Source organism: Humulus lupulus, chromosome 3 (assembly GCF_963169125.1).
Source record: "Humulus lupulus chromosome 3, drHumLupu1.1, whole genome shotgun sequence".
NCBI classification, from domain to species: Eukaryota; Viridiplantae; Streptophyta; class Magnoliopsida; order Rosales; family Cannabaceae; genus Humulus; species Humulus lupulus.
In genome coordinates, this window is record NC_084795.1 from 25322841 (window position 1) to 25334369 (window position 11529).

The window sequence follows — 11529 nt, forward strand, 5'->3', positions numbered from 1 at the left end:
TTATACAATGTAATATTTTGCCACATACTCTTTCGTAATTTAGTAAAAGATTGCTTGAGACGATTTGTCCTTTGTCAATGTATTTGACCTTAACTTTTATTAACTTCTCGAAGTGGTTGACTAGTCTATTTCCTTAGAAGCTTTTGTAGCAAGTTCATGTTAAATTACTTCTCTTCAGTACTCAAGCGTACTCAAGAATCCATCTTAATCAATCAAGACATGTATATATATAGACAAGACCTCAAGAATTATATCATCACAACAAACCTCCCAAATTATTTGTCTTCATCATCTTCTAAATATAAAAATGTATTCTTCAGCTCCATCAATTTTATCAACATACACAACTTTTGCCGCGTCAGCAATGATAGCTCGAACAGTAGTCAACGAGCTACAAACACTGTCCAATCAGCTCATGCCACGTCAGTTCCAGGAGAAACTCTTCGCTAAACTCGGTGGCCTACTCTGCTGGAACCTCTCGTCCCAGATAACTATCACCATCGACGAGTACAACGGCTTAACTGTCAACGAAATCTACAAAGCCGCCGACAGTTACTTGGGTACGAGAATCTCATCCTCCAACGACAACCTTAAGGCCTCGAAAACCCCATGTGAGGATCAAATCTCTGTCACCATTAACAAAGGTGAGAGAATCATCGACCAGTTTGAAGAGATCCAGTTGGTCTGGGAATTCGTTTGTGTCGAGACTCAAAAATCGTCTTTCGATTTCGAAACTTGCAATCAGACAACAGAAACATCCGAGCGAAAATCGTTTCAGTTAAAGTTTCACAAGAGTCACAATGAGAGAGTGGTCAAAGCTTATCTGCCGTACGTAATGGAGAGAGCCAAAGCCATTGACGTAGAGAAGAAGAAGGTGAAGCTTTTTTCTCTGCAGGGTTCATGGTGCTCGATCGATTTTCGCCACCCTTCGACTTTTGAGACTCTGGCTATGGACGAGAAGCTTAAGAAGGAATTGGTTGATGATTTGGATAGGTTTGTGAAGAGAAAGGAGTTTTACAAGAGAGTTGGTAAGGCTTGGAAACGTGGGTATTTGCTGTTTGGTCCTCCTGGTACTGGGAAGTCGAGCTTGATTGCTGCCATGGCCAATTACCTCAAGTTTGATATCTATGATTTGGAGCTCACCCATTTGAATAGTAACTCTGATCTTAGGAGTCTGTTGGTTATGACTGAGAATAAATCAATAATCGTGATTGAAGATATTGATTGCAGTGTTCAGTTGGAAAACAGGGGGTGTGGTCAAGGTAGTTATGGTCAAAATGACAGCCAGGTGAGATATCAATATTCTTGTCTTTTTCCCATTCCACGTTAGAAAAGCAAAAAAGAGTTTTTAAAATGATGAGTCTAGGCAAGTATTACATAGTCTTCGAGTACAAGTTTCCATTCCGAGCACTATATGAACATTTGGTTATTAATTAATTAATTTCTCTAATTTTACAGTTGACTCTATCTGGGCTGCTTAATTTCATAGATGGGTTATGGTCAAGCTGCGGAGATGAGAGAATAATAGTTTTTACAACTAATTACAAGGACAAACTAGACCCTGCATTGTTAAGACCAGGCCGAATGGACATGCATATCAACATGTCTTACTGCACACCATGTGGGTTTAAGACTCTTGCTTTTAACTATCTCCAAATCAAAAATCACCCTTTATTTGGGGAAGTTGAGGAGTTGATAAAGGAGGTTGAGGTGACCCCTGCTGAGGTTGCGGAGGAGCTTATGAGAAGCAATGATGCAGATATAGTTCTGCCTAGACTCATTGAAACTCTCCAGAGGAAAAAGAAGATGAAGCTTGATGAACAAGTCAAAGAAAAAGCAGAAGAAAAAGATAGTGATTGTAAAGAACAGAGCATGGACGTTCTCAAGGGCAAGAATAAGAGAGTTGGGAGAAAGAGAGTAGTAAGAGGAAGAAAAGGCCGGCTTGGAGATGTCTATTAGAATTAGGAATAGAAATTATATGTTTCAGATTACACGTCCCACCATATAATATTTGATAAATTGTTATATATGTATGAAGATTTTTAATGAAATAAATATGTAAGAGACTAAACGACGCAATTTAGATACGAGCACGAGGGTGTAATAAATAATTTGAACGCCACTTAGTTTAAACAGCTTTTACTTGTCCATTACTTAATGTATCCATTTTTCGAATAATTTGGTATCCAGATAGTAATGCAAGTGTTAAACAGATTTTACAATCTAAGTAATGAAAATCAAATTACACATGTAATCTAAAGCTTTGATTGTGATATTCATAATAATAATACATGTATTCCTAGCTGAAAAGAAAATGACATAAAGAAACAAAAACTCATAAATTACAGGGGCCTGTACATTCTTCTCTTTGAAAAGCAAAAAATAGTAATGCCCTTAAGAAGAGGACAAAAGAAAGAAGTTGATACAACTAAAATTTACAACACCGTGAGGTTTAACACTGGGAGACAGAGTAGCTCTTGGTCTTCCACAGAAAGCTGAAAGCTTTGCCCATCTTTCTTCTTGAAATGGATTTACAATAAGGCTTGGATTCGGGAGCTGGCGGCATAGACATCTCACTACTTTCGGAAGGCATTTGCTCTTCCTCCTCGTCTGGAGATGATTGGACTTGGTCTCGCTGTCGTTGTTCACGAAACAACATGAGAAGTTTCTGTGCCTTATCTTTTCCTCTCGTGGTCCCATTAACTGAAATCGAAACTAGTCCTGGTATTACACCTTCTTGTAAGACCATTTGACAGCATTTATCATTCCCATTACATAAAAGTAACAGACAGCATACAGCTTGTTCTTGCTCACTGGGTTCGCCAGCATCCAACATCGTTGCAAGTACACCAATAATGCCTGGCGTTGACACCATCTCATCTTGTCCTGATTGACTCGAAGCCAAATTTAAAAATACTGCTAAGCACTTTTCTGTCCATGTGCTGTCAGCAGAGGCTGCAAGGGATTCAAGGTTACTGATAATGCCAGATGAAAGTAGATTTGGGATATTGGCAGGCACACTAGACAGGTTGTACAGGGCATGGAGGGCATCAAGCTTGCACTGAACATCAGTATTAGTTTGAAGGAGCTGAGTTAAGAAAGGAACAGCCTGAGATGACCCAATGATAGGTTTGGCTTCTTCAAGGCAGGAAGGATTCAAATATAGTGCTGTGGCAAAACCATGAGAATTGGTAGAGGAGATCATTTCCTCCAGTAATGAAATTATACCACCCCCCAGCATCATTTCCTTGTTTCTGCCATGAGAAGAAAAATAAAAATTATAATGGAGCGATTGAAATGAATACCTCAATAGTTTATAGCAAAATAATAAACTATACAAGCAGTGAAAGATGTATGTGTCTCTTAGTCATTTTTTCACTAGAGGATTTAGAAATAAAATAAAAAAGCTAAAATTTAAGTGTAAGTGGACATACGAGCAAGGTATTTTGAAACTCAAAGGCACCTATTTAATTAAATACGAATTGTAACACATATAGATTCAATTTCAAATATTATTGGCTAGGGCATGAACTAGAAAGATGTTAGCAAACCTAGTACTTCTTGTTTTAAGGTTGGTATGGGTGTAAAATAACTAAGAGATCATTCATCAGTCCTGTAGTACAATCTTTCATTACTTAGTCAATTTGGAGCCTTTAGATCCTGGAGCCATTAGAAAATAGCTCACCTGTTATTGTTGACAGCAAGGTTGAAAAGAGCCATTGCTCCACTTTCCTGGGCAACATCATTTCCTACCCGCACAGCTAAGTTGAGAAACTGCATAAGTGCTTCAACAAACCCATTAGCTCCTATATAAATCCTAGCTTCTTCATCATCCTTCAGCAAGAGCCTTAATTTCTCCACCACTTTGCACTTTATCCTCATGTCTTCTCCTTCATTCAAGACAGTCAAAAAGTCCTGATAACTTTCAGGCACATTGAGCTCAGACTCTCCCTCTAGTGGACAAACATTTTCAGTTTCATTTCCATCAGCCTCACCTAAAGTACCACTTTCTTCCAAAGGAACCACCTTAACCCCCTTAAACTTGCAAGAGTTAACACTACCCATAGATTTTGAATTTGTGGTCTCAGACTCGGATAGAGCTAACCTCCAATAGTTAAGATCAAGAGACTCTGGAGGACCATCGGGAACACAAACTCCATTCTGATCACACCAACTAGCAACAAGACCCTTGACACAGTGATTGGGAGTCAAAGAAAGATGAGAAAGCTTTTGTTGAGTTTTTGGGCAGGTATTATGCCCATCACTGAACCATTTTTCAATGCAAATCCTTTCATATGTTTGACCAGAAGCAATGATGACTGGATCATACATAAGCCGCAGAGATATTGGACACCTCAATTCTTCTGGTGGAAGAGGCGTCTGTCCTGATCTCCTATTGTTTGGCTTGAAGTTGAAAGAACTGAGTTTTGATAACTGTCGATCAAAGGCGTGACCATTTCCCCCAGGCTCCACAATATCAATAGAACCCTGGACAGTGGGAGAACATGGCGCAGAACCCTGAGAATCATTGTCATCTGAGAATTCGCTTCTAAACAACTTGGAGTATTTTCTCATAAGATGTAAAAGATAAGCCACAATAGACTCTTTCCGTTTATCCTCCTCAGCACGAGCTCTTTCTATTAGTTTTTTCAAAGCTCTTCTCTCTGTAAGAGCTGCCCTGGAAGAGGTAATTCCAAGCTTAGTAGCAGCCTGATGAAATGATTCCAACTCATTACTGTCACTACAGTTGTCAAATTTTCTCCCCTGCTGAAGCAGTGCAATTATATCATCACCTACTTGTTTCTCCAAGGGATCAAGCGAGAATGAAGTACCCTCAAGTTCACCAACAATCTCTTGAATCTGAAACAAAATTGTATCAATGAGAGTCAAAGCCTCGAATATATAGGTAACAAAAATGTCAGGCAGGAAAATAAAATTGAAATGACTCCATCAAGGGTTGGTTTATAGAATAATAGAGACAGAGAGAAGAAGATGGATTTTTTAACAGAAGATTTAGGGTATCCATAGTACACCTCTACATTAGTATTCTCAAATACCTTCAAGCTATGTTTCATAATTTACTCAATAACAATGCATAATATTTACTATAACACCTCATGCAGAAAATCAACCACTCATATGACATTCACGGATTCACCTAAATAAAAAAATAAAAACTGACCTGACAACCAATAGATTGTGGAACAATGTCTTCAACACGCCTAAGACTATCTTCAAGAGCATATCTTGCCTTCTCCAATTTTGTAAGCACAGAATCTCCTGTTATAGCCTGCATGGTAAGAGTAATGCAGTTGTTGCATTCTAGAGTAAAAATTAGAAACATTATCAGCAACTAGTTCAAATCTGACAATCATCCAGGGATTGTTACTGATCTGTTCTCTGATATAAAGGTAAACATTAAACATCCAAAAGGTACAAGCATAATAAGACCATGAATAGAATACAGAAAAGGAAGCCTACCAAGTAAAGTTTACTACACTCAGAGCAATGTTGAAGAACATTCTTGGCCTTCTCAAGTGCTACATGCAATGAACATAAAGCTTGAATCCCAGATTTGCTTCTAGGCTGAGCTGCTTCCAACGAAGGGAAAATTGGCAGTATTTTGCAATAAATTGAGGAAAGGGTCCTGCACATTTCTCCATGTAACTACAAGCAGCATAAAAATAAATTAACACAACCAAAAGATCTTTGAGCTTCTCCATTGTTCAATCTTCATTTTTTTTCACCACAACCGACTGAGATTTGAGTGTCTCCACCCATCTACCGCCGCAATCCCATCACTCTTAATCTCCCATCCACGAGTATAGCATTCTGTTGTTGGAATTGTTCTACATTCCATCTCTTTCCAATTGTGACTTGCATAAACTGAGCTTGAAGTTGGCAGTGGTTGGTTGATTGCTTGTTTCGTTTAAACCTTACTTTTTAAGGCTATCAAATAATAGATGTTTTTTTAGGACTCTCGTTGCAAGTCCTAAAAGAATATTTTTAAGGCTCGTATTGCGAGTGCTGAAAAGTTTTATTTTTAATTTTTTAAAAATTAATTGGTAGCCAAATCTCCTGCCGGAGCTCCGGCGATGACGGCAGCGCCACCACCCCACGGTGGTGGTTCGGTCTGATCCTTTAGTGGGTTTTGAAGCCCAAAGCACAAGGAATGCAATGGTGGTGGTCATTTGGCTCGGGGTGGCTCGAGGTAGTTGGAAAATGCCAAAAACGTTTCAGAAACCCACATAGTCTTCGAACTTTGGAGGCTCCGTCGAGAGGACTAGGGGGTGCGTGAGGCTAGGGACTCGCAGGGCTGGGGGTTTCAGGGGCCGGCGAAGACGCCTCGGCAGTGCGTGTAGGCAGGGGGTAGCCGGAGAGCCGCCGAATTCTAGTGGCAGGAAGTTGCAAGAGAGAGATCTTGAAAGGGAGAGAAAGAGAAATGAGGGAAGAGAGAGGGAATCCAAGGAAGAGAGAGTAAGAATGGGCTGCGTATTTTTTTTCTGATTTAATATATAATAAAACAAATATATTCAAACTTTTAGGACACACATAGGGTTTTAGGGCTCGCACTGCGTGTCCTAAAAGAAATTCTTTAAGAACTCTCAATGAGTGTCCTAAAAATTTCATGAACTTTTGTTAAAAAAAATCAAACTTTTAGGGCACACATCAATTTTTAGGGCTCGCACCACATGTTCTAAAAGAAATTATTTAAGGACTCTCAATAAGTGTCCTGAAAAGTCTAGGAGTTGTTTTTAGGGCTCGCATCTAGGTGAGTGTCCTAAAAAAGTGTTCTAAAAGCATGTTTTTGTAGTAGTGCGTAATACAAACCACACACGTAATATAGGCAATGCACGTAATGTAAACCTCAAGCCTTGAATACTAACGATTTACATTTCAAATTATCATTTAAGGCCATATGGTGCAAAAAGTGGCCAATAGGTACTGAGTACATGGTAAAGTGACTATTGGTGCTTGCTTAGGCAAGGCAAGCCAAGAGATGAAGCGTTCAACAAACAAGTGCTCAAGAGGAAGAAGTGAGGCCAAAAGCAAGGAATGATCATCCTCTCTTATTCATAAATATAAAATAGACACCAAGTTCATGTATTTATTAAAATGCAAATTAGTAGCCCTAAAATGTAAACCTCATGGTCATAAAGATAAATCGCAAGGCCTTGAGACTTGCAGCTTTTCCTTCAAATCATCATTTAAGGCCTAAGGTTACCAAAAGTGGCAAATAGGTTCATGCATAGACACCCAAGGGTGCCAAGAGTGGCAAGATTGATTGCTATATTACTTAATTAATATTTTTACCACATATATTAAAAGGTAAATTACAATCCCTTAAATGTAAACTAGAACCTTGAAAATGTAAACCACAAGCTATAAAATATAAACCACAAGTCTTAAAATATAAACTATGATCATTAAATTGTAAACCACACTTTAAAATTTAAATCACAAAACTTAAAATACCACAAACTCTTTAAAATGTAAACCACATTCTATATAATATAAACCACAAACTCTTTAAAATGATAGACATGTTAGTGTTGGATTCACATCTAACAGGTGATAACTTCATTTCTTATAACTACAAGTGATAAATCTAATAATCTCAGCAAACAAATGATAGACAATCAATAAGCCAAGTTTGATAGCTCCAAGAAGCTTGGTATATGTGTTGTTAGCGATAAATTCAGTACAAGAAAGATGTGCTCTTCCCTTTGATACATGTCTTGTCAGCAGTAACTTTAGTGCAAGAAAGCTCGTTCAGTACCCCTAATCTTAAGGCAGCCACTTGTAATGACCTAAATTTCCTAATAAAGTTTAGGACATTGATTAGGAGGCCGAAGGGACCATAAATGATTTGTTATGCCATTAAATGATTATATGCATGTTTATTTGAATTATATTATTATATGATGATAAATGCATGTTAGATAATATATATTTATACTCAGTGGAAATATGGAAAAACCAAAATACAACTCTATGCAAAAACTACAATAGACAAGGTAATTGATTAAATAAACATTACAACTCAATTGCTCAAAATACAAGTAAATATAAAGAGGTAGAAGAAGAAGATTACAAACTCGAAACAATAATAATACAAGTAAATAAGATCAACAAGATCAAAAGAATAAAAATAAAATCAATAAAAAGAACAAACTCTCACACAACCAAAGTGTAGAGTAGTGGGTATCACCAACTTGAGAAAGGTTCAAAACCTTTGTCTAAAAACTTATTTCCCCCTATTCTCCAAGCACTAAGAGATCTCTTTAGGAAATAGCTCTTTGAAATTATCAAGCCTCTATGGTGTATTTTCCAGCCAAGTGCTTTGTGGATGGAAAATGGTGTGTCTTACAAGTGAGCATTAGACTCCTATTTATAGAGTTTTGAGACACCCTTTGAATTTCAAATTCCACCAACCCCCATGGCTGTTACCAATGATTAATTGGATGTTTATGAAATTAAAATAGAGATTTGGGAGTTACTTGACTGTTGGAAACGTTCAAAATTGGATAAAACTGAAGTTTGGAAAATGTTGTTAGCCGCTCAAGTCGCGGCTTGAAAACATGGGCCGCGGCTCACGATGCTTTCTGCCTCTTGGGTCATGGCCTGAAAAACTCAAGCCGCGGCCCAAGATATTTTTTCAGCAACCAATTTTCCGAATTTGCCAAAACGTTCCAAATTCATTCCCACTTGATTTTGTAACTTCCATACACATTATGGGAGTTAAAATCACATCTCTAACAGCCATATCTCTTATGGCTTTGAGAAATTCAAATCAAAATGTGTAATATCAAATCTACACATTATTGGTTAATATTTGGGAGTTACAAATTTGTACCTGTTTTTGTAACTCCAAAATATGTCACATTTGGGCACATACATGTGTCCAATTTTGTGACTCTCAATAATATGTTACAAGGTGTGACAAATAACATTATGTCACATTATTTAATCTAACATTATATTATTTAAAATAATATAACATTTCCCCACTTAGATTAAATAATCACCTTTTGTAACACTTATTTAATTAAACATTATATTAAAATACAATATTCCCCCACTTGATTAAATAATCACTCTCTATAGAAACTTTTGCATTGGTGCATAAAGTAAAATGTATTTCGACTTGAATTTTACATTAGTGTAATTACCACAAAGTTTGTTGAAATTTTGGTTGCCGAAGCATTGAACCACTATCCCTTGATAACACACACACATTTGCTATGTTCACTTAAGACTTCAATGTCTCACTTTTGCACCGTTAATGGCCATGTGCATGTTTCATTAATAGACTTTTCTTGAGAATGACTCTCAATTCTCATGAGGGGCGGCACCACCCCTAGGTCTATATAGGTAGAACTCTTACAGTATTTTGTTACCCTAAAATACTTGTCTTTTCAAGACTGAGTTCTATTAAAAAATCTTTCGGTTTTAACCCTCATTTTGGTAACACACTAGTACTCATATCTTAGATGGGACAAAATACGAGTACTACTACTATTCACTTGATTGACTTGTTATTACCTATTGAAAAATAATACTAGTTATTTAACTAGTGTTAGGATAGGTTACCATCAATCGTGAATCTCTTTAGGGAGTTTAAGTCTCATCCCTTGAGATGTAGAAATGATTGTATTTGAGTCATTTCTTTTCTCATGCATGCATACTTTAAACACTCTCTTTATTTTATTCAAACTTTGTTGCTAGCCATAGTTTGATTAAAATAGTTATCTCTTTAAAATAGTGATTTTGACCATTGTCAACACTCCCACTATTTTATAGTTTAATATCCAAGAGAAACATTTGAATATTAATTCTAGAAACCTCTTTGTTTCTAAAATTATTCTTTATGTTTTAAATTGATTCTTTCTTGAATCAAAATATTACAAACAGTAACTTTAGACACTAAGCATGTCTAGATTTATCTATTCTATACACATATAGCCAATGTGATGAAGAATGTGGAATTTCAAATCACCTACTGGATAGGATGACCAAATTAATCAATTATTATCAACAAAATAAATTGATTAACTTTGGAGCATCACCCCCACATTTCTTTCATAGTGATAATCACTTCTAAATATAAAACTCTTCATTTCTATTAAATCCTTTATTCTCCAAGATAAATCTAGACTTATAATTCTCAAAGTTCATCATGAGTCATCTAATAAGACACATGATAAACTCTCAATAGATCAAGATAAAAACCTCAATATTTATCTTGATTTATTTACTTGCTAAAGCAAGGCACATTTCTTTCAAAGCATCCTTCACTTAGTTTCTTTCTTTTATATATTTCACAAAATAAAATATGTGAATACATATGTCATGTGAAAATTTCTCAAACAAATAATCACTAATTTTCACTTTTAGTTGTCTAAATAATCTCAAAATCACTTAAACAACTTTTGTGTATTTCTTAAAAGTCTCTTTGAGATTCTTTTGAAAACACCAATTTTACATCCCTTGATTTTCTCATCAAAATCAATTTGAAGATGTTAATTTTTTTAAACACTTTAAATCAAAGAAATAAACTCTCATTGATTTATTTAAACACTTTAATTTCATATGTTTTAGTTTAAAATTATCTCCCCATTGAGATTAATTTAAACATAGCACCATCTTTAACCAAAATGAATATAGTTCTCTTTTATTCACCATTGGTGTAAAGATTCAAAATTGCTTCTCCAATTTTGAAATGTCTCCTCATTGAGACATTAAATATTTAAGAATTATTATCACTAAATAATTCTTAAATATATTTCGTTTGACCACACTTTAGACTCTAAGTCTATTGGACAATGTGCTATCTCAAGTTTTGGATCCACCTTAATCCATTTTTCTTGCAATAGCAAAACACAACCATTAAAAGATGTAACCCCCTTAGGTTCATCTTTTCTTATCTCATAAAATGAGATGCTCTTCTTTTAAATGAGAAATTTTTAAATTCTCAAATAATTCTTTTATTCACAAATCACATACTAACAATAATATATGATAAAACCTATTAACATCTCACAAATGTTTGCATGATTATAATTTCACATAGTTGTCAACATATATGACTTATATCATACTCACATGACTATTTGTTAATATGTAAACATAAATTACAAATATCATACACATATGATTTCATATTTTTATTGATTCACAAAATCAATATAGTTATGCATGTCATATAAAACTCATAAAATTGTCATTCTAATAATTTCCCATTATCACAAAATAAGACAATTATATAACATGCTAGCATATTACCCAATAATCTGCTAGATTATTTACATATAACAAAAACTCAAGATATTAAATTATCTTCTAATCTAACCACTATATTTGAAAAAACAAAGAAGATTAGAAAATAATGAACCTCATTTATAAAATTTTCTTCTTCTCATTTCTATCACTATATGAAAACCATTAAATATTCTAAGAAAACAAAAGAAGAACATTACCTTATCTTACCATCTTTTCAAAGTTGGATCCTCATGAGATCTTTATAGT

At 35.4% G+C, this 11529-nt stretch overlaps 2 protein-coding genes across 2 annotated transcripts; one reads left to right on the plus strand and one right to left on the minus strand.

Moving 5' to 3' along the window:
* Positions 1 to 278: 278 nt before the first annotated feature.
* LOC133822354 (AAA-ATPase At3g50940-like) lies at positions 279 to 2074 on the plus strand. The gene is made up of 2 exons (XM_062254652.1): positions 279 to 1288; positions 1459 to 2074. Exons 1-2 carry the CDS (start codon positions 308 to 310, stop codon positions 1957 to 1959), a joined length of 1482 nt encoding a protein of 493 aa, XP_062110636.1. The 5' UTR covers positions 279 to 307; the 3' UTR covers positions 1960 to 2074.
* A 246-nt stretch (positions 2075 to 2320) lies between these two features.
* LOC133822353 (U-box domain-containing protein 6-like) lies at positions 2321 to 5670 on the minus strand. The gene is made up of 4 exons (XM_062254651.1): positions 5482 to 5670; positions 5183 to 5290; positions 3686 to 4860; positions 2321 to 3254 (listed from the first exon to the last, which is right to left on the minus strand). Exons 1-4 carry the CDS (start codon positions 5653 to 5655, stop codon positions 2453 to 2455), a joined length of 2259 nt encoding a protein of 752 aa, XP_062110635.1. The 5' UTR covers positions 5656 to 5670; the 3' UTR covers positions 2321 to 2452.
* Between the last annotated feature and the right edge of the window lie 5859 nt (positions 5671 to 11529).

Coding starts and splice junctions, on each gene's coding strand:
- LOC133822354 (XM_062254652.1), top strand. CDS start 308: ATGTATTCTTCAGCTCCATCAATTTTATCAACATACACAACTTTTGCC. Junction 1,289..1,458: donor ATGGTCAAAATGACAGCCAG/GTGAGATATCAA, acceptor CTAATTTTACAG/TTGACTCTATCTGGGCTGCT.
- LOC133822353 (XM_062254651.1), bottom strand. CDS start 5,655: ATGTGCAGGACCCTTTCCTCAATTTATTGCAAAATACTGCCAATTTTC. Junction 5,291..5,481: donor AGTGTAGTAAACTTTACTTG/GTAGGCTTCCTT, acceptor CTTACCATGCAG/GCTATAACAGGAGATTCTGT. Junction 4,861..5,182: donor CACAATCTATTGGTTGTCAG/GTCAGTTTTTAT, acceptor ATTTTGTTTCAG/ATTCAAGAGATTGTTGGTGA.